Consider the following 24,257-nt stretch of genomic DNA (forward strand, 5'->3'; position numbering starts at 1 on the left):
TCGTCTGTGTCATTATGAAACAAAGGCTATCGGAGTCAACCTTCAAAATGCCTTTTCTCAAAACGACTCAATGCACACATACTAGGATTGGGCAGGTATACGATAATAACGCAGGTATGATTCTTATTTTTTAGGGATGTTTTTTGTTTTGTTGAAAAAATGAAATGGACGTCAATTTATTAGGTTAATGTCTAGGGTTGTGCTAGTGGGAGTGCTAAGGAGAATTCTGGATACACAGAAGTAAAACAATGAATGCGTACCAGATCTACAACCAAGATACAACATACATTGACTCTGTGTCTATCATGTTCACTTCCCAGTGTTTGCGCTAGACACTTCCGTTACGTAACTTCTGTCTCTGAGGAGGCAGGCAGGGGCATAATCTCCATGTCACTGTTTCAGAAACGGATTACTTCCCAGGACAGCAAAAGTCAGAATTTGCCATTGGAATGGAAAGTGGTTTGGAAAGCGGGCTCTCATTGGCGATACAGTGGTGGAAAACAGTACGCACCATAATCCCAGAGATTTAACATTTAATCCCTGGCCGCGACACAGAGGAAGATATTGCCCCATTGTGTGGCTGATTTCTTTCCTTGAAACCCGGCAGGCTACTCAGCCCCTGAGCGCTGTCTAAAGAGTCACCTCTGTCATTATGTTTTAGTGACCCATAATCACATTTTTCAATACATTTCCACACGCACACGACTACCATGTCAATTGTCCATGTTAATGGACCAGTCTTTGCATGGTATTATCTGTAGCACTAGAAATATGATTCACTCCTTAACTATGTGTAGATATTGCCTCTCCAGAGAGTTCTTTGATAGAACTCTACAATCTAAGCTTGATGCCCTCAATCTCACACAAATTATCAATGAACCTACCAGGTACAACCTCAAATCCGTAAACACGGGCACCCTCATAGATGTCATCCTAACTAACTTGCCCTCCAAATACACCTCTGCTGTTTTCAATCAAGATCTCAGCGATCACTGCCTCATTGCCCGCATCCGTAATGGGTCTGCAACCAAACGACCACCCCTCATCACTGTCAAACGCTCCCTAAAACACTTCTGCGAGCAGGCCTTTCTAATCGACCTGGCCGGGGTATCCTGGAATGACATTGACCTCATCCCGGCAGTAGATGATGCCTGGCTATTCTTTAAAAGTGCCTTCCTCACCATCTTAAAAAAGCATGCCCCACTCAAAAAAATGTAAACTAGGAATAGATATAGTCCTTGGTTCACTCCAGACCTGTCTGCCCTTGACCAGCACAAAAACATCCTGTGGCGTTCTGTATTAGCATCGAATAGCCCCCACGACATGCAACTTTTCAGGGAAGTTAGGAACAAATATACACAGGCAGTTAGAAAAGCTCAGGCTAACTTTTTCAAACAGAAATTTGCATCCTGTAGTACTAACTCAAAAAAGTTCTGAGACACTGTAAAGTCCATGAAGAATAAGAGCATCTCCTCCCAGCTGCCCACTGCTCTGAGGCTAGGAAACACTGTTACCACCGATAAATCCACTATAATTGAGAATTTCAATAAGCATTTCTCTACGGCTGGCCATGCTTTCCACCTGGCTACCCCTACCCCGGTCAACTGTCCGGCACCCTCCACAGCAACCCGCCCAAGCCCCCACCATTTCTCCTTCACCCAAATCCAGATAGCTGATGTTCTGAAAGAGCTGCAAAATCTGGATCCATACAAATCAGCCGGGCTAGACAATCTGGACCCTCTCTTTCTAAAATTAACTGCCGAAATTGTTGCAACCCCTATTACTAGCCTGTTCAACCTCTCTTTTGTATCGTCTGAGATTCCCAAAGATTGAAAAGCTGCCGCAGTCATCCCCCTCTTCAAAGGGGGTGACACTCTAGACCCAAACTGCTACAGACCTATATCTATCCTACCCTGTCTTTCTAAGGTCTTCGAAAGCCAAGTTAACAAACAGATTACCATTTCGAATCCCACCGTACCTTCTCCGCTATGCTATCTGGTTTCAGAGCTGGTCATGGGTGCACCTCAGCCACGCTCAAGGTCCTAAACGACATCATAACTGCCATCGATAAGAGACATTACTGTGCAGCCGTATTCATCGACCTGGCCAAGGCTTTCGACTCTGTCAATCACCACATTCTTATTGGCAGACTCGACAGCCTTGGTTTCTCAAATGATTGCCTCGCCTGGTTTACCAACTACTTCTCTGATAGAGTTCAGTGTGTCAAATCGGAGGGCCTGTTGTCCGCACCTCTGGCAGTCTCTATGGGTGTGCCACAGGGTTCAATTCTCGGGCCGACTCTCTTCTCTGTATACATCAATGATGTTGCTCTTGCTGCTGGTGATTCTCTGATCCACCTCTACGCAGACGACACCATTCTGTATACTTCTGGCCCCTCTTTGGACACTGTGTTAACTAACCTCCAGACGAGCTTCAATGCCATACAACTCTCCTTCCGTGGCCTCCAACTGCTCTTAAACGCAGGTAAAACTAAATGCATGCTATTCAATCGATCACTGCCCGCACCTGCTCGCCCGTCCAGCATCACTACTCTGGACGGCTCTGACTTAGAATATGTGGACAACTACAAATACCTAGGTGTCTGGTTAGACTGTAAACTCTCCTTCCAGACTCACATTAAGCATCTCCAATCCAAAATGAAATCTAGAATCGGCTCCCTATATCGTAACAAAGCATCCTTCACTCATGCTGCCAAACACACCCTCGTAAAACTGACCATCCTACCGATCCTCGACTTCGGTGATGTTATCTATAAAATAGCCTCCAACACTCTACTCAACAAACTGGATGCAGTCTATCACAGTGCCATCCGTTTTGTCACCAAAGCCCCATACACTACCCACCATTGCGACCTGTACCCTCTTGTTGGTTGGCCCTCGCTTCATACTCGTCGCCAAACCCACTGGCTACAGGTTATCTACAAGTCTTTGCTAGGTAAAGCTCACTGGTCTCAGCTCACTGGTCACCATAGCAGCACCCACTCGTAGCGTGCGCTCCAGCGGGTATATCTCACTGGTAACCCCCAAAGCCAATTCCTCCTTTGGCCGCCTTTCCTTCCAGTTCTCTGCAGCCAATGACTGGACCAAACTGCAAAAATCTCTGAAGCTGGAGACTCATATCTCCCTCACTAGGTTTAAGCACCAGCTGTCAGAGCAGCGCACAGATCACTGCACCTGTACATAGCCCATCTGTAAACAGCCCATCTATCTACCTACCTCATCCCCATACTGTATTTATTTATTTATCTTGCTCCTTTGCACCCCAGTATCTCTACTTGCACATTCATCTTCTGCACATCTACCATTCCAGTGTTTAATTGCTATATTGTAATTACTTCGCCACCATGGCCTATTTATTGCCTTCATTTACCTCATTTGCACTCACTGTATATAGACTTTTTGTTTTCTTTTGTTCTACTGTATTATTGACTGTTTGTTTTGTTTATTTCACGTGTAACTCTGTGTTGTTGTATGTGTCGAATTGCTACGCTTTATCTTGGCCAGGTTGCAGTTGCAAATGAGAACTTGTTCTCAACTAGCCTACCTGGATAAATAAAGGTGAAATAAAAAATAAAAAATAAAATAGACAGAATAAAATCATAGAAATGGACTGATAGTTTGGTATCATTCCATTCTATTGTAGTAGTCCTCCATTTATGGCAGTGCTCTGAATGCTCAGAGCTGCTTCACATGGGATTTTCCAGAGCCACTTGGCTCAGTGTTCCCCGCTGTGCAAACACACTCTGGAGAGGCTTTTAGTGGTGAATAGAGCAGAGGGAAATGAGTCTAACCCACACTAACAACACAAACAACCCCATGAAGAGCCACTGAACAATGGCTTATGCAGGTGAGAGGAAAAACCTCCCTGCTTTCAGATGCTGTTGTTGCTGGGCAATGTCCATTAGGGCTCAAAATGACCCAAAATGGCTCTGAATAGATTTGATTGTTGAGTGTTTGTGTTGTGCGGTTCCAGCTGGTTTCTCCGATTCAAGCTCCTGTTAACATCCGACAGCACAGGGCACACTCTTATCAGGCTTATAACACTGCAGCTCTTCATACATTGTTATTATCTATGAAGGTAAAATGGCTGTCATGCCTGGAGTCAAAGATAAAGAACATCAATCTTGACAAAGGCCTCAAGGATCTTCATTTTCATTCTGAGAACATTCCCTAGCTGTCTTTCATCATCAGCCTCCATTCTTCATCACTACACGCCATCGACTGACAAGATTATCTGCCCATCCAGGTGAAATGGGGAATTGTGTGTGTCAGATCAGCAGTGATGGAGTTTTCCAATGTGGACTTCACACAAAAGAGCAGATCGACTGATTGAATTAATGTGATCTGTTGAAAATTCTGACCTCTTGTTTACTCTGAAAATATCCTAAAATTAAAGAATAATTTGGTCTCTGAGCGTCAATATTCGTAAATTTCAGCTCAAAATGACAAATCCGAGTTACCATGACAACCTTATATTTGACCTGTGATGGCTAGTTCTTCAGAAAGAACAAGTGCTTTGGCATATCAATAAAGCGAACCCTGGATCAATGCATGACTCACATACCAAGTACTGCACAAGAGTACTTGGTAATTGTATTCCTCTCCAAAACACCTCATAGTATTGAAGCAATTTCTCTCCATTTTATCAGTACAGCTTGTCAACGCTCCCTGCAATATTGTGCCCAAATATAGCATTTGATGAAAGTAATTGATGAAGGACTGAAACAATTAACAGTGGGTGCAGTTGTAAAACAATCAAATGAACTCTGACCCTGTCACTATGCATTTTTAAATGCAGTTTTTCTTCCAGAAAGCCAGACATCCTATTTGACTATACAATGAAAGGTGGACTGAAACTATCAGCTTCCCGACCCCGGCATACAGCGTCACTAAATCAAATCAAATTCATAACATTTTATTGGTCACATGCACATATTTAACAGATGCTATTGCGGGTGTAGCGAAATGCTTGTGTTCCAGCGTCACTAGTACTAGCCCAGAGTTTTTGTGACTTTACAAATATTGCTTTCTCTTTTTCATATGACAGTATGTAAACATTTGTTTTAGTCTTTGTGTGAGTTTGACAAGAAATTGATAGAGGCAGCTACAGTATTTCAGGCTTTTATAGCTGCAGGAGAAATATCCCCCCAAAAAGTTAGCGAGCTTGGAATGTCTCTCAAGATCTCAAAATGATGTAACTGCTTCTCCCAAACCAAAGTTGATCGCAGATAATTCCTATTCTACTTGAACTAAGATGCAAATATCCAATTAGGGCACTATCTTAGACCAACTGTGTGTGAAGAGAGATTTGAGATGAATAAATGAGAACAGGCTACATGATACTGGAATGGTTTTAGGAAGGCTGATTTTCTTCATGTTGTGTCAACATTATGGTGTATAAATAATATTATTTAGATTCATATCATGTTCATAGCCTTCCCTGTAGCTCAGTTGGTAGAGCATGGTGTTTGCAACGCCAGGGTTGTGGGTTCGAGTCCCACGGGGGGCCAGCACAGAAAAAAATAAAATTATGAAATGTATGCATTCACTACTGTAAGTCGCTCTGGATAAGAGTGTCTGCTAAATGACTAAAATGTAAAATGTCATGAATCATGACTGACATTATAAACAAGTAAAGTTGAGTGAACTTGCTTTGAGGTGTAGTCAATACAGAATCAATACATTCAGCCCCAGTTCATCTGTTCTCCATACTGTAATCTCTGTTCAGAGTATGTCAAAATCAGGCCCACTCTATATGGTATGTCACTGCTGTATAAGATGCAGCTATGAGTGTGATGCATAGGGATTTTTGACCAGCCTCCTTCCTTAAGTGCCGGGATACAGAGCTCCTCGTCCTTCAATTGTCACAACAGCCCAAATAACTGTCCTCTTCGGCCCAGCTAAGTCACCCTCTCCTAAATAGAGCCAGTCTCACTGCTCGGTTAATCTCAGAGCTGACACGTCTCACCTTGTTTGCACCTTCACTACACTAGAAAAACTACTCAACACATATAATGTGAAGTATTTAATTAATCAGGGTGTTTATTTGCTTAAATCACTAAACACAACAGGCGCTTATTAAAGCACACAGCTTTTGCTCATTTGCATAGTTAATTGTTTAATTCCAGCATTCACTTCCAGAATTTCAATCAATTTCTTAATTTCCTGCACTAATGTGTTATCATTTACACACTGTGTTACGTTTCTTTTCTCATAGTGTGCCTGTATAAAAAATGTCAAAAAAAATAATTCCTTGACAGAATAATTATTATATGCAATACATAAACTGAATGACCACCCTGCCCTCCCCCAAAAAAGGGAGGGCAGGGTGGGTAACTAATGTCTATGGCGGCTCTGGTGCAGTACCCATAACCTTCTCATCCCGCAGATCCTCCCACAGAGGAGGCGGCTCCGGTTCAGGGCGTAACCCCCGCTCCGCCTGCTGATCCCTCTGCTTCTGTACCACCGGACCGTGGTTCGTCGCTGGAGGTTCCGGGCTGCAGGCCGCCACTGGAGGTTCCGGGCTGCAGACCGTCGCTGGAGGTTCCGGGCTGCAGACCGTCGCTGGAGGTTCCGGGCTGCAGGCCGTCGCTGGAGGTTCCGGGCTGCAGGCCGTCTCAGGAGGTTCCGGGCTGCAGGCCGTCTCAGGAGGTTCCGGGCTGCAGGCCGTCTTAGGAGGTTCCGGACTGCAGGCCGTCTCACGAGGTTCCGGACTGGGGACCGTCTCAGGAGGTTCCGAACTGTGGACCGTCACTGCAGGCTCCGTGCCATGGATCATCACTACAGGTTCCGTGCCATGGATCATCACTGGAGGCTTCGTGCCATGGATCATCTCTACAGGCTCCAGGCCATGGATCATCCCTACAGGCTTCTTGCCATGGATTATCCCTACAGGCTCCGGGCCATGGATCATCACTGGAGGCTTCGTATGTGGAGCCGGAACAGGTCTCACCGGACTAGGGAACGTCGCTGGAGGCTCCAGACTGGGGAACGTTGCTGGGAGCTCTGGACTAGGAAACGTCGCTGGAGGCCGGGTGCGCAGAGCAGGCACAGGGTATACTGGGCCGTGGAGGTGCACTGGAGGTCTGGAGCTTATGGCACAACCCATCCTGGCTGGATGCTTACTTCAGTCCAGCAAGGGCAGGTTGCTGGCACAGGACGAACTGGGCTGTGCAGGCGCACTGGCGACACAGTGCGTAGAACTGCCGCAGGATATACTGGGCTGTGAAGGCGCACTGGAGGTCTGGAGCTTAGGGCTGGCACAACCCGTCCTGGCTGGATGCTTGCTTTAGCCCGGCAAGTGCGGGGAGCGGGCACAGGACGAACTGAGCTGTGCAGGCGCACTGGCGACACAGTGCGTGGTGCCGGCGCAGGATATCCTGGACCGAGAAGGCGAACTGGAGACCAGGAGCGCTGAGCTGGCACCACCCTTCCTGGCTGAATGCTCAACCTAGCACGGCAAATGTGGGGCGCAGGCACAGATCGCACCGGGCTGTGAATGCGCACTGGCGACACAGTGCGCATCACCGCATAACACGGTGCTTGCTTCTTCACTCGCTCCCCATGGTAAACACAGGGAGTTGGCTCAGGTCTCCACCCTGACTCTGCCAAACTCCCCGTGTGCCCCACCGCCAATTTTTTGGGGGGGATGCCTCTTGTGCTTCCGTCGTTGCCGTGCTAGTTTCTCGTAACGTTGCCATTCTGCTCTTGCTGCCTCCACCTGTTCCCATCTCCTCCCACGTCCAGGATCCCTTGCCATTCAAAATGTCCTCCCAGGTCCACTCCTGATCACGCTGCTTGGTCCTTTGGTGGTGGGAGATTCTGTCATGGTTGTCGAAAGGAGAAGCGGACCAAAGTGCAGCGTGTTTGTCATTCCACATTTTATTTATACTGTGAAACTATGCAATACATAAACTGAATGACAAAAAACAACAAACCGTGACGCAGAGGTGAATCATACACAACTCAAAAAAATCTCCCACAAACCCAGGTGGAAAAAAACCCTACTTAAGTACACTGCTCAAAAAAATAAAGGTAACACTAAAATAACACATCCTAGATCTGAATGAAAGAAATAATCTTATTAAATACTTTTTTCTTTACATAGTTGAATGTCCTGACAACAAAATCACACAAAAATAATCAATGGAAATCCAATTTATCAACCCATGGAGGTCTGGATTTGGAGTCACACTCAAAATTAAAGTGGAAAACCACACTACAGGCTGATGCAACTTTGATGTAATGTCCTTAAAACAAGTCAAAATGAGGCTCAGTAGTGTGTGTGGCCTCCACGTGCCTGTATGACCTCCCTACAATGCCTGGGCATGCTCCTGATGAGGTGGCGGATGGTCTCCTGAGGGATCTCCTCCCAGACCTGGACTAAAGCATCCGCCAAATCCTGGACAGTCTGTGGTGCAACGTGGCGTTGGTGGATGGAGCGAGACATGATGTCCCAGATGTGCTCAATTGGATTCAGGTCTGGGGAACGGGCGGGCCAGTCCATAGCATCAATGCCTTCCTCTTGCAGGAACTGCTGACACACTTCAGCCACATGAGGTCTAGCATTGTCTTGCATTAGGAGGAACCCAGAGCCAACCGCACCAGCATATGGTCTCACAAGGGGTCTGAGGATCTCATCTTGTTACCTAATGGCAGTCAGGCTACCTCTGGCGAGCACATGGAGGGCTGTGCGGCCCCCCAAAGAAATGCCACCCCACACCATGACTGACCCACCGCCAAACTGGTCATGCTGGAGGATGTTGCGGGCAGCAGAACGTTCTCCAGGGCATCTCCAGACTCTGTCACGTCTGTCACATGTGCTCAGTGTGAACCTGCTTTCATCTGTGAAGAGCACAGGGCGCCAGTGGCGAATTTGCCAATCTTGGTGTTCTCTGGCAAATGCCAAACGTCCTGCACAGTGTTTGGGCTGTAAGCACAACCCCCACCTGTGGACGTCAGACCCTCATACCACCCTCATGGAGTCTGTTTCTGACCGTTTGAGCAGACACATGCACATTTGTGGCCTGCTGGAGGTCATTTTGCAGTGCTCTGGCAGTGCTCCTCCTGCTCCTCCTTGCACAAAGGCGGAGGAAGCGGTCCTGCTGCTGGGTTGTTGCCCTCCTACGGCCTCCTCCACGTCTCCTGATGTACTTGCCTGTCTCCTGGTAGCGCCTCCATGCTCTGGACACTACGCTGACAGACACAGCAAACCTTCTTGCCACAGCTCGCATTGATGTGCCATCCTGGATGAGCTGCACTACCTGAGCCACTTGTGTGGGTTGTAGACTCCGTCTCATGCTACCACTAGAGTGAAAGCACCACCAGCATTCAAAAGTGACCAAAACATCAGCCAGGAAGCATAGGAACTGAGAAGTGGTCTGTGGTCACCACCTGCAGAACCACTCCTTTATTGGGGGTGTCTTGCTAACTGCCTATAATTTCCACCTGTTGTCTATTCCATTTGCACAACAGCATGTGAAATGTATTGTCAATCAGTGTTGCTTCCTAAGTGGACAGTTTGATTTCACAGAAGTGTGATTGACTTGGAGTTACATTGTGTTGTTTAAGTGTTCCCTTTATTTTTTTGAGCAGTGTATGATCTCCAATTAGAGACAACAAGGACCAGCTGCCTCTAATTGGAGATCATCCCAAACAAAACCAACATAGAAATACAAAACTAGAACATTAACATAGAAATACAAAACATAGAAAAACATCCCCTGTCACGCCCTGACCTACTCTACCATAGAAAATAACATCTTACTATGGGCAGGACATGACATTGTCAATTAGTTAGCCGTTCTCAGCTCTTAGCAGCCAATGGCTAGCAGTTTCTTACTGCCAATAAAAACGGATGATTGGCATCATTTTTTTTATGTAACAAATCAAACATTAAACCTCGTACACTATTCATGGTAACCTCGTAAACAATTCATTTAGACCCAGCGTTTATTTGAAATAGGCGTTTATTTGCTGAAATGTGTGTCGTTGCCCGGCTATTAAAAGGTACAGGCGGCTATTTGAGACTCTGCATTTAATTGAAGTTTTACAGTATTCAAACTTGGCTCCAAAGCTAACCTTACATCTTTGTTTGCCCATAATGACATGTTTGTGTGTCCTCTTCCTAGCATCACTTTCATTTCAGCCTAAATGCTCCTTTTACTAATTGGAACCAGAGTTCAGTTACAAATTCGTGCGGGGTCAAGCAAATACTTTCGAGGCGAGTGAGATTTGTCCCATTAGTTCCCATTGTTTTGTTACACTTGAACCAGACATGCATCCCCACCACAACACCAATGCAAAATCGGTGTGCTCTTGTATGGCTCATGGTTCTTTCTTGGCTGATCTTCTGAAGTGCAGTGTAGGAATAAGCACCCTGTCCTGGTTTGCACCCATAAGCCTGGCTAATACTCAACTCAACCTTTCACCCGTAGTGGGCAACGTTTATCCTTGATTGTCTTACTGCCACAGGGTATCAATGTATTGTTCCAAAGATAATAGCTATGTGACCTGTCCTATACAGTTGTAGGATCTTAATTTGAGCCAGTTTGCCACAGCAGGAAAATAATCCTGCAGCAACAGGAAATGTGAATTATTATGTGGATTATAATTAATGGACATTTTTCGTAAGGGAAAATAAAGTCTGACATTTCAAAGTGGAAATTACAAACTTCAGAAGGCTTTTTAAATGTTAAATACACTACAAGTTTTAAATTTCCTGAATTGCAGGAAAGTTCTCCTGCAAGAGGGTGGTCAAATTAAGATCCTACATCTGTAACCCTTGATGAAGGAACATTTCCATTTCTAATGCATGAGTATCTCGAGCAAAGATAATTGCTCTGGTATCTGAACAGAGTATTACATTCAGTATTACGGCCCCTCGTGATCTGCTCCCAAGCTTTCAGAAAAGCTAGCTCTGGGCCTGTGATGGCTCTATCATACAATCTACTGCTTAATGAACAAGATGACCTTGGCTTTAAGCTTGCTACTATTCAAGTGGCCCTTAAAAATGATGAAATTTCCAGGTCATATATTGACAAGATGTTCATAAAGATGTTGAAGACGGGGATTAAATAGGCCTAAAAATATATTTTTTATCTTAGAGATATCTTCCTTTTCCATGATCAATCTAATTCACACTGTATGCTGTTTCCCTGCATTCCAGGAACAAACATCAACTCCCTAGATTAGAATATCAATGCTCATCTTATGGCTGGTGACGTATTTCCAGTGTTCTGACCTTTTGTTAAGAAAGAAAGAGGAGGGGGGATAAAAGGACAGCTGTAGAGAAAGAGAGAATGGCTTGCCATTATGAGTAAAAATAGCCATTTGCCCTCAAGAGTTGCTAGTTGTAGCATCTGTACATTTCTATATGATATAAGAGTGAACCTCCTGTATTCGGAAGCGTTTGCAGATGATGCCGTCACTACCGCCACAGCTGCTACCCCTTAATATGCGTGTCCACATGGGTGGTCACAGGACCAAAATACTGTATATAAGATAGCACATTGAATTAAGCCAGCCCATATCACCAACAAGCAGGTCACATTTCTTTCCCAAGCCACAATTTCAGGCGATGAGCTTACTTGTCTTTATTTTATTATCAAAGACTGTGTTAGACAAGATGCACAAACAAACCCCTGCAAAGTGATCAGCACTTTCTCTTTGGTTTGACTATGTTGTAGGGGAGAGTGGGGTAAGTTGAGCCATTTTTTACATTCTCCATCACTCCGTCAAGAGAAGTGTAATATTCTTTCTAACAAAGATATCTACATATGTTTCAGGATGTTGTGTATCCATGGAAATAATCCCAATTCATATAATCATTTGACAACATAGTTTATGGGGTAAGTTGGGCTCCAGGAAAGGGTAAATTAAGCTGCCTACACATTTCTGATCTGAATGAAATATTACCACTTCCTTTAAAAACCATATCTATCTTTATTTCCCAAACACAATTAAACATAATCACATTTTAAGCATATTTTAACACACGCTTAACACCTAACAAACACTTTGTACATTTTATGCTTAACACCTAACAAACACTTTGTACATTTTTTCACTTTTCACATAGGCCAGGCCCTGTTGTTGCCTTGCATTACACCTGGGAAGAAAACGCTTCAATTTTCTCAACTTGTCATTGGCTAATACAATGACAAGTTGAGCTCCCAAGGCAAACATTTTGACTATATTAGCCCACACAGCTACAAGGATGCACTTTCCTGCTACTGTAGGTTAGGACCTCATATTGAAGCTTATAGAGACCCCAACATCTTAAAGTTATATACTTTGGTTTAGATACATCACGAAACACAATACATTAATTTCAATGATGAAAATCTGTTTTTTTGGACCTAACTTGCTTTCTACTTTTTCCATGTGGTTTATTACATTCACAGGCTCCAAAAAATTATGACATATTCCTAAATATTTGGTCAAATTATCCATTTTGTGTATGGTTTCCTAGAAACAACTTGCTCCACTCTCCCCTATTGATGAATGCTACATTTGAAATATTCTCCATTAATGGGAATGAAATCCTTACATTCAGTGAATTATTACAATGTCTATCGGTTTGAAGAAGAGCTCATGTAAATCTATGAAGCCATCAACAGTAAAGACATTTAGGGAGTGGCAGGGAGTGATGCTGAAATCATTCACCCCAAATGTTTTAGGGGACCAACATCACTGAGAGACTGAGAGTCCATCCTCAGCCAGGCTATTAGAGCTGTCTATTCCAAGTGCCAGGAACACGATGACTTCCATTTCAGTTGTGCCTGAGTCAAAGCATAGCTCAGTCTCCTTTTCATTTACTTTCAACACACAGTCAGTTGCTAGAGTCCCCCAGCCATGTCACAGGTTCGTGCTACACTGTAAAGTAGCCAATAAGACGCTCACTTCACAACCGGACCTGTTCAAACAAAGCTACTGTCACTGATTAATAGTCTGACATACTGTGTAGCTATAGATATCGAATACAATTAGTGCCCAGGAGGAATTGTAGCACAGTCCGGTTAATGTGGATCATAGCAGTTTGCTTCTCCACGGGAATGTCTTGTTTGAAGCTGAGGCCACCGTCATGCGACGATGGAGGTGCTTTCGTTCCGCCAACTTTAACAAAACCCCTAGGGGCACCTCCTTGATACGAGGCATCCATAACAATGTCTACTCATTGTGCTTGCCAGCTCCTTCCGCATAGATGGATTCATGAATTACTTAATGGCACTGTGCTCAGAGCTCAATGGCATTTTTAGACTGACAAAAACACAACACACATTCAGTCCATAAAACAAACCAAATCTAACCATGCCTACATTTACTGGTTCCCCGTGATGTTGACAGAAAGCGTTATGGCCCAAAGTTGACAACTTGTTGTTTACTTCTCATATGCTGCCCCAATACCATAAGTCAAGAAATACAAGAAGTCTGATCGATCTTCTCCCACCCACCTTGTCCCCAGCCGAGTCATAGCTGTTTCTCAAAGAAAATCACTCACACACACACACACACACACACACACACACACACACACACACACACACACACACACACACACACACACACACACACACACACACACACACACACACACACACACACACACACACACACACACACACCCCTGCTGTAGATAACCTGCTCAGCTAAGGGAACACAGAGCCCCCAAACCCCCTGTGACTCGGGAGGTGAATTCATATGTAAAAGAGAGCAAAGAGAAAAACTCAGGTTAGCAAGAAGAGAGAGAACGCACTGATGCGAGAGAGGGATAAAGAGAGAGAGAACGCACTGACGCCAGAGAGGGATAAAGAGAGAGAGAACGCGCTGACGCCAGAGAGGTATAAAGAGAGAGTGAGAGATGGAGAGAGTGGGTATGTGAAGGAAAGGTGGGCGTTGTGACGTTAGCTGTGGTCTGCACTGTGAACAGCATCACAGCCACGCACCAGTGACGTCCAGTGGACACGACTGTGTCATTTACAGTTCTGGCTAGCAAGAGGGGAGGAGGACAGCCCTAAGTCAAGACAGCCCAGTACATTTATCCCTACAAGTTCTGTATGTATGGGAATTTCTATTGTCATAAGATGAGTCAAGGTTTGGATAAAGCTCTCTATACAGGTAGGTCATAGAAGGAACACTCTATGTAAGGACAAACGTTCAGCTTTCAGGCTGCAGCGTGTGGGTGTGTAGAGATCTTGCCAAGTCTCTGTCAAGGACAGTTGAAAGTTAATGTAGGAACAGGAGCCGCCTGAGAGACGGTTGTGACGCACTGTTGCAGGGATGGGTCTGAGCTCAGGCACTGCCTTCTCACACACAGTTGCCTGTGTTGCTGGGATCACTCTGCGCTGATACACGATGCCTCAAAATCAGCACCAATGTAACTGACACATACCCAATCGCACAACTGCCCTCTCTTCAATACACACTCAACTCTCTGACGTACAGGTATGCCTATGACTTCAAGAGATCCTCATAGCATTAACCTTGACAACGTAACCTGCTACAGGGTTCACTGGGATCCTAGTTATGTGATGCTCATTTTCCAATGAGAGACGTCTCTGGGAGGCTAAAACCCTAAACAATGGAGCTGCCAGCAGTCTTCTCCATTAGTTTGAGAAATACGCTGCAGAGAGAGCTACTCATTTATCAATCCGAGGGTATGCTCTCTGTCTTTATCTCTCTCTCACTGTCTCTCCCGCTTCCTGTCTCTCTCGCTTCCTGTCTCTTCCTCCCTCTATGCAGTAGTGAAACCGGGCTTAGCCTCCTCTCTCTCAGTATGACGTCAAAGCGAGGCTCCCCGACCCAGATCTCTCACTTCCACAGACAGCAGCTGCAGTAAGCTGCAGTAAAGCCCTCAGCGCTATGCTCTGTCTCTCCCAGCCTCACTGCTACACTATGCATGTCAATATAGGCATACATCATGCAAACGCTAACATCGCCCATGATGATAACGAAAGGGTGAAAAACTGCTCGCTATAGGCTAGCTGGCAAGGGGAGGGAAAGAAAAAATACACAATCCATGTGTGTGTGTATTTTCTGTAGTTTATGTAATTCAGGGCTCATCTGTAAAAGAGACATTGGTCTCAGTTTGACTACCTGATAAAATAAAGGTTAAATTGTCTCAAGGCTTAAAAATCTATTTTTAACCTGTCTCCTCCCCTTCATCTATACTGATTGAAGTAGATTTAACAAGTGACATCAATAAAGGATCATAGCTTTCACCTTGTCAGTCTATTTCATGGAAATGTTTTGTACACTCAGTGTATATGGAATATACTGTATATATAGAAATAACCCAGTAAATTAGTCAGCCAATAGATGAAAAATACTGCAAGCTGTGAAGCTCGAACGCATTGTATCTGTTGTTGTCACTATAAAAGCAATGTGCGTTGTTAGGTTTGTAAAATAGAATTCACAAAGATAGCTGTATGAAAAAAGCTTTTTTTTCTCCTCCTAATCCCAATTCCTCACACTGATCTGACTTCACAGTGTCGCACAAGTAGATGGGGGACCTTATTGGCTACCGACGGATGTGCTGGAGTCCCTCAGCCAATGAGGGCCCCACACCTCGGCACCCACCCATCTTGGGCAAGCAGTGACGGAGTATGTGAGCTAGTGAGCGTGAAAAGAGGACAGCGAGAAAAAGAGAGGAAGAGAGAGAATTTCTATGAATGGAAATGTGGAGGAGGAACAGCACAGAGTGCAGCCCAGCCATTGGCATGGCAGCTGGAGAACGATGAGACTGTTAGCATCTCTCTCTCTCTCTCTCTCACCCCTATAATCCCATATAAAGATACCATGCCTTAAAAACACACACACATGCATGCCCACGCACACCACTAAATGCAGACCCCCCCCCCCCAACCCCATATTATCTTCCTACACACACACGCACATACAATACCCTCATACCCACCCACGCACACACCTCCCACCACAACCCCTCAGGCCATTTACCCACTCACTCCCTGTCCTCTCCACATCCCCTCCTCTCTACTGATTCAATAAAGACGTTATCAATTAGTAGAGACCCGATGGTCCAGGTACATTTCCGTCTGCTCTTTGATTGCATTTTAGTCAGATTAGAAATTGAGCATGAAGAGAACTGCAGCGAGCACGGTTACTTATTGTGTATAGTGCACCCTCATTAACAACCAATGAACTGTTGAAATGGAGTCGGTTAATAGAGGCATAACATTTAGATAGAATAGTATTTTTTATAAGCAAGTGGGTCCAACTGGAAAGAGTGTAGTTTAGGAGTTAGATAGTTGCTGAATAAAATGCTACATTTCCATTTGAGTCATTTAGCAGACGCTTTTATCCAGTGCGACTTACAGGAGTTCATTGCGGTGCGTGTGTGGCTGTCAGAAAAGTTATCTGCGTCTCTTGTCCAGCTCTCTACACGTACACACCACCAACTTTAAACCCAGAGAATATCCTGCTTACTGCTCTCTAGTAACACAGGAGTTACATAAGCACTGATAGTAGTGTTGTACTGAGTAAACTCTTCTTAATAGGCTGTGCCATCTGCTTTCTACCAAACTAGGCTACTTTGCTCAGACCACGAGAGTCTATTACACAAGACATCTGCAACGAGGACAAATCTTTATTTACAATACAACCAGAATTCACTCAAACAATCTGTGCCTGAGTTCATTTAATTGGCTGTAGTATCTGGAGTCCAAATAATCACATTTTAGGCTTGAGATCAACTTTAACTCATTTTTAACATCTCTATCTAACTTAGATTCTTATGCAGTTAAAGATAACCTGTGACCTTGCTATCAAATGTATTTAATGTAGCTGCACTTTCAACATTACCTACATTTCAGAGGACGCTGCAAAATGTTTAACTTTCTATTCTCTGCCGAAAGATAAGATTACTTGTATCATCAACTTCCCTGATGATGATTGTTATAATTGACCAAATACATTAAACAGGTATTGTAACTAGACTGGTTATCGCTGGTTACCCGCAACAAGATGGAATGGTGACCGTGGTTGGCACTTGGCACATAGAGCAATTTAGCCTGTTATCTGAGATAATTTATCTTCTCATGTTAATTTGAGTATTCTTCTTATAGAGTAACTAGGCCGAGTTACCTTGGTTACCTCAATATACAGTGCCTATCATGAGTATTCACCCCCTTAGATTTCTTCAAATTGTATTGTGTTACAAAGTGGGATTAAAATGGATTGAATTGTATTTCATTTCCTTTCGTCAACAATCTACACAAAATACACTGTAATTTCAAAGTGTATGAACAATTCTAGCATTTTATTTAAATGAATGAAAAATAAAACACTAATATATCATGATTAAACAAATACTCACCCCCCTGAGTCAATACATGTTAGAAACACATTTGGCAGCGATTAGAGCTGTGAATCTTTTGGGGTAAGTCTCTCTAAGAGATTTGCACACCTGGATTGTGCAATATTTACCCATTATTCTTAAAACAAATGTTCAAGCGCTGTCAAGTTGGTTGTTGATCATTGCTAGACAGCCATTTTCAAGTCTTGTCATAGATTTTCAAGCAGATTTAATCAAAACTGTAACTAGACCAGTCAAGAACATTCACGTTTTCTTGGTAAAGCAACTCCAGTGTAGATTTGCCCTTGGGTTTTAGGTTATTGTCCTGTTAAAAGGTGAATTTGTCTCTCAGTGTCTGGTGGAAAGCAGACTAAATCAGGGTTTCCACTACAATTTGCATGTGTTTAACTTTATTCTGTTTATTTCTATCTCGAAAAACTCTGCAGTCCGACTCCTTGCTGATGGCAAGCATACCCATAACATGAGGCAGCCATCACCATGTTTGAAAATAGTGAAAGTGGTACTTGGGAATGTGTTGTGTTGGATTTGCCCCAACCATAATGCTTTGTATTCAGGACATTTTTTCAGTATTCCTTTTAGGTGCAGGGTGGATGTTTTTGAGTATGTTTATTCTGTACAGGATTCCTTCTTTTCACTTTATCATTTAGGTTAGTTTTATGTAGTAACTGCAATGTTGTTGAGCCATCCTCAGTTTTCTCCTATCACAGCCATTAAACTCATTAACTGTTTTAAAATCACTATTGGCCTCATGGTGAAATCCCTGAGTGGTTTCCTTCTTCTCGGGCAACTCAGTTAGGAAGGACGCCTGTATCTCTGTACTGACTCACCATCCAAAGCTTAATTAATAGCGTCACCATGCTTAAAAGGATATTCAGTGTCTGCTTTAAAAAAAAAAAATAAAAAAAAATTATCCACCAATCGGTGCCCTTCTTTGCAAGGCATTGTAAAGCTCCCTGCTCTTTGATCTGTGCTTGAAATTCACTACTCGACTGAGGGATCTTACAGATAACTGTATATACTGTATGGTGTACAGAGATGGGGTAGTCATTCAAAAATCATGTTTACCGCTATCATTGCAGACAGAGTAAGTCCATGCAACTTATTATGTGATTTGTTAAGCACATTTTTACTCCTTAACTTATTTAGGTTGCCATAACAAAGGAGGTGAATACTTTAATAACCAAGACATTTTAGTTATTTATCTTTTATTAATTCGTACATTCACTTTGACATTATGGAGTATTTTTTGTAGATCAGTGACAGAAAAAAATCACAATTAAATCAATTTCCATCCCACTTTGTAACACAACAAAATGTGAAAAAATCTAAGGGGGTGAATTCTTATGATACCCACTATAGAGGTGGCCCAGATTACCTTAATGTAGAGCAGCAGCCTGTCATTGTGGACTGTCCTTGTTTGAGAATGTTCCACTTTCCCCTCGCTCGCTGCCTGTTGAGCTGCTTGCTTCTCCACTTCCTTAGACAAGGGTAGGGCTTATCCCTCCCTCCTTTCTCTCTTCCTCTATCCCTTCATCCTCACCCCCTGTGTTGTCTCTGGGGCTATAGTGGCTATGTATGGTCACCCCCTGCTGCATACACACACACGCAGCACACACATTCAAAAACACACACACAATACCTGTAGCCGTCAGAGGTAGACTGTGGGCATGCCGCCTGCCCGATGAACCCCTGTACCCGCTGTCACCGCCAGGCAGTGCAGTTGTAATGGGGACCCCATCATCAGCTGTCAACACACTTGGTGCCTCAGGTTACCATGGGTACAGGAGCTCAGTGCCACAATGGCGTATAACCTGCCCAGATGAAGGAAGCACCTGGGCCAAGATCATGTGACCCACACCCCCTATTCCCCCTCCAAGCTGCCTGAGGCTCCCAGGGTGCACCTGAACACATAGTTCTGCTACACCTCGTCAGCGTTGAGTAGTTCTATTTGCAGGTGGGGCAAGTATTGGCATCGGTGCACTGGAATGTTTAAGCTTAGGATGAGTAGGAATCAGGGCTAGGGGTCAGATTCAATCCGATCCTGTTTTAAAGGAAATGTTCAACTCTATGCACGTTTTAAAGGCAATGTATTGGCATCAGTGCACTGGAATGTTTTAGCTTAGGGTAAGTAGGAATCAGGGCTAGGGGCCAGATTTATTCCTATCGCGTTTTAAAGGCAATGTTAAATGCTATGCACGTTTTAAAGGCAATGTTCGCGGAGACCACATTCACAGTAAATGATGCATATGTTGTCACAATCCGAAAATAACCTTTAAATGTAAATCTCGCTAAATATTTAATCTAGGCCTAGGTCTCTTTGAAGGGAACAGACGTACAGACGTAGACACTTGAATGGCACACTCATGACTTTCCTCTAATTGCGGCCATTGCATGGTTTTGAAGGACAATTTAAAAATGTACTGGTCACCATAACCACAGTTCCGCGGTGAGGTCTGATAGCTCAATAGTAGCTACTGACAGACGCAGAATCACTCAATGAATTTCCCCTCCAATAGGGACATGGATTGAGTTTAGACAAACAGATCTATACTGGCACATCTCTGGAGAGGGAGAGTATTTCACTCTTCTCATCTGACTTGTTGCTTTTCTTTTTTGTGTGTGTTGGACTATTGGAACAACATAAAGAGGACATATCTCTCAGTCTAGTTTTCTTAAGGAGCTTCTAAATGGATGTGTTCTTTGTCTTTTGCTGTTTTCTCATCAGTCCAGTAAGGATTTCATGATTGCATGGTTATATACTGTCCTTAAAAATCATTGTACTTTTAGCAGTGATGGTATAACGACACTTCAAAACGGGATTTTTCCACTGGGTCTCTGAGCCAAGTTGCTCTGGGGACTAGCCCCAATGTGACTTCTGCAGTATAGAAATCACGTTGGGGCTAGTTCAAGGGCATCATTAATATTTTGATTGCAATACACGATTTCAGTGAAATAGTGTGATATTGCCTTGAATCAATCCAGGTGCTTCACCCTTGTTAGCTCGCCAAGAAAGGGCTACTGTATGGAACTGTATTTTCCACAATGTAAACAAATGTAATCTCCCATGGCAACTACAGTTGATAGAATTTGAACAACAGCACAAAAGCTCGGCCAGGCTCATGTGCGAGCACTAGATTTCGTAATATGACAGCGCTGACTCTCAGCGCTCGGTAGAGTGCCTATAGAGCTCGCCAGCTTGTAATCCTAAAAAATGGAAATGAGTTACCTCTGGTTTGTTCAGCCATTCCTATTGGGAAAATGAATTGGGAAAGAATAAGGTTTTGGGATAAACGCTGCAAATACGTTCTGAGGTCAACACAGGCTAAGGAGATCTAATACATCTTGTTCTATAAGATAATGTCAGTCAGTTAATATGATGGCTCTGCAATTGATAGCTGCTGTCTTACGGGCTCCTAACCAATTCTGCTATTTTGTGTGTTTTTTTACGCTGATCTTAACATTTATGTACATAATATTTCCGCTATCAATTTCTATGACCGAAAACGGCTTCTGGACATCAGAACAGCAATCACTAACCTCGATTTGGATGAAGATTTCTACATCAGCGAGTCAGCAGCTGTGGATGTACTGCTCATTTCGAACCAGGCCCTAATCCCCAGGACTCGAAAGAGGAAAAGACGGCGCAAGTGAGACAAACGAGCGGGCTAGCTGAATGTATAATCACTCGAGAACAAACTGGATGAGCTCTGTTTGAGACTATCAACGGGACCTGAAGAACTGTAATATCCTATGTTTCTCGGAGTCGTGGCTGAACAATGAAAATTGATAATATACATCACTGGTTTTTCTATGCATTGTCAGGACCAAACAGCAGCCTTGGGTAAGGTTAAGGGGGTAGTTTTGTGTCTCTTTGTTAATGACATCTCTAATGTTAAGGACGTCTCAAGGTTTGCTCACCTGAGTTAGAATACCTCATGATAAACTGCAGACCATACTATTTACCAAGAGAGTTTTCATCTTTATTTTTCTTAGCTGTCTATTTACCACCACCAACCGATGCTGGCGCTAAGACCGCACTCAACGAGCTGCATAGGGCCATAAGCAAACAAGAAAATGCACATACAGAGGTGGAACTTTTACTGCGCACACAAAAATGCATTCAAAGCTCTCCCTCTCCCTCGCCCTACATTTGGCAAATCTGGCCATAACTCTATCCTCCTGATTCCTATTTACAAGAAAAAACTCAAACAGGAAGTACCAGTGCGCTCAATACGGAAGTGGTCCGTTGAAGCGGATGCTAAGCTACTGGACTGTTCCGCTAGCACAGACTGGAATATGTTCCGGTATTAATCCGATAACATTGAGGAGTTTACCGCATCAGTCAACCGCTTCATTAATAAATGCATCAACAACGATGTCCCTGCAGTGACCGTACGTATATATCCCAACAAGAAGCCATGGATTACAGGCAAAATAAAATTCACACTGAGCTAAAAGATAGAGAGGCCGCTTTCAAGGAGCAGGACACTAATCTGGACGCTTATAAGAAATCCGGCTACGACCTCTGACGAGCCATCAAACATTCAAAACATCAATACAGAACTTAGATCGAATCCTACTACGCCGGCTCTGAAACTTGTCGGATGTGGCAGGGCTTGCAAACTATCACAGATTATAAAGAGAAACCCAGCCACGCGCTGCCCAGTGACGTGAGATTTCCAGTTGAGTTAAATTCCTTATATGCTCGCTTCGAGGCAAGCAACACTGAACCATGCATGAGAGCACCAGGAGTTCCAGATGACTGTGTGATCTTGCTCTCCGTAGCCAATGTGAGTACGACCTTTAAACAGGTTAACATTCACAAGGAGACGGATTACCAGGACGCGTACTCAAAGCATGTGCTGACCAGCTGGCAAGTGTCTTCACTGACATTTTCAACTTCTCCCTGACCTACATGTTTCAAGTAGACCACCATAGTCTGTGTGCCCAAGTGTGCCCAAGAACGCCAAGGTAACCTGTCTAAATGACTATCGCCTCGTAGCACTTACATCTGTAGCCATGAAATGCTTTAAAAGGCTGGTCATGGCTCACATCAACGCCATCATCCCACACACTCTGGACCCACTCTAATTCGCATACCGCCTCCAACAGATCCACAGATGACGCCATCTCTATTGCACTCCACACTGCCCTCTCCCACCTGGACAAGAGGAACACCTACGTTAGAATGCTGGTCTTTGACTACAGCTCAGCGTTCAACACCATAGTACCATGGCAGAGTTCGTGCCTACAAAAAGACGCCATTACTATTGCCATTATTATTCACCTCACGGCGCCTGGCAACAAGGGCGTGTCCATTTACTGTAAATGTTTTCCTACTTCCGGCAGTATTCCTCAGAACTTGCATGCCAATTGATCTAGCACAGCCATCTAGTGGCGCCATCTCTAACTAGATGCTAACTAGCTAGCTAGCTATTCGGTGCCGAGAACCTAAAATGTAAGGAGGAAAACAACTGTTTTCGATCAGGAAGTAGGTCAAGTGGGCAGGGCATCATAGGGGAATACGGAACTAAAAGACCCTAAATAGAGTGGTGGCAGAACAAAGCTCAGGATCCCCCACCAGTGTTAGGAAACTCCTCCATTGGATCCCAACGGTTGGTTGTGTCACTCATTCCGTTGGGGAGTTGCAGCGATGAAACAAGATCGTAATCACGAAATTGGGGAGGAAAAAGGGGGTACAAATTACAAACCAGGAGCGATTGGAACATGGAAAATGAACAGGCCTGTCTCATGCCAAAGGACAGACAGACAGACTTCTACTGTGGGATTGGTTAAAGCTGCTCGATGGAGGGAATTACTTCAGTGAAATGAATTGATGGTAGGCCTAATGGTTGAAGTGAGAGCTGGTCATTGAGGACTGTAAGTCTATAGGCTGGTCTCTTTGGAGTATAATAACTCAAGTAAGGTTGATGGGGACGTTACAGCTACAACCTAGCACACACTCTCTCTCCATCATTCTCTCTCAATCTCTATGCTATATTATTGTTAGATCTGGTTGCTACAGTATAATCATCCTATACCTCCTTCCATCTATTCCTCCTAGGCTTTTATTTTACTTCCTCCCTGGTGTTGAATGGATGTTTTAACCCCTCTCATTCTCTTTTTTCTCTCTCTCCGACAGTAACTGCCCCTTCTCCCTGGCGGCTGCCCTGGCGCGGGCTACAGCAGACAGTGTTCTGCAGAGTGACCTCTCCATCTACCACATCCAGAAGACCGTTGAGGATGGAGTAGACCCTTTCCCCCGTGAGTCCCCTGTCAGCCTGCGCATGACATGCAAAATCAGGTCACGTACTGACCTAGCTAGGCTACTGAAAGGACAGAGGTACTTTTTATTCAATATATTGGCTTAAAGCCTTAATCATTTCAGGTGTTGTTTTATTCAACACCGTGGACAAATGAGAAAATCGCCAACTTTAACACAAACACATTGTGTTTGTGGCACAGCTGCTACAATCTCTTAGCGAATAATTAGCATTAAAACAGTTGCGCTTCCTGGCTCACTTTTTTTATACCACAGCTTGATGTCAACCGCTGTCACTTTGAATTCCCTTTACTTTGTCAGTTACAAAACAAAGCACTCTGTGGAGCGAGCGAGCGAGCGAGAGCAGAGGTCTTTTAGAAGAGAAGGGAACAGCAATGAATAACCCTGCGACAGTCCTCCTTTAAGATCTCTGTGTTCTTATCAGAGAGAGAGAGGGGGGGGAGAGAGGGAGGCAAAAAGAGAACGCAGGGGAAAGATAATTTTGGCTCTGGTGATTTGCGTGATGGGGTTGCTGTCTTGGGACGGAGGGTGGGTTGGTGAATGTCAGGTGGGCGGTAAGAGTGGGTAAGAACAGAGGATAGCAGACAGCCTGGCCATCTAGGCCCAGGGCAGAGGAGAC

The 24,257-nt window shown here is 44.2% G+C and overlaps 1 protein-coding gene across 1 annotated transcript in view; it reads left to right on the forward strand.

Moving 5' to 3' along the window:
* LOC106567667 (protein phosphatase 1E) overlaps positions 1-24,257 on the forward strand; it is a 66,091-nt gene that overhangs the window by 29,906 nt on the left and 11,928 nt on the right. The window contains exon 2 of the mRNA XM_014137220.2: positions 23,498-23,619. Coding sequence (XP_013992695.1) covers positions 23,498-23,619 — 122 coding nt within the window. The remainder of the gene's footprint in view (positions 1-23,497; positions 23,620-24,257) is intronic.

This window comes from Salmo salar, chromosome ssa13, assembly GCF_905237065.1.
Source record: "Salmo salar chromosome ssa13, Ssal_v3.1, whole genome shotgun sequence".
Lineage (NCBI taxonomy): Eukaryota > Metazoa > Chordata > Actinopteri > Salmoniformes > Salmonidae > Salmo > Salmo salar.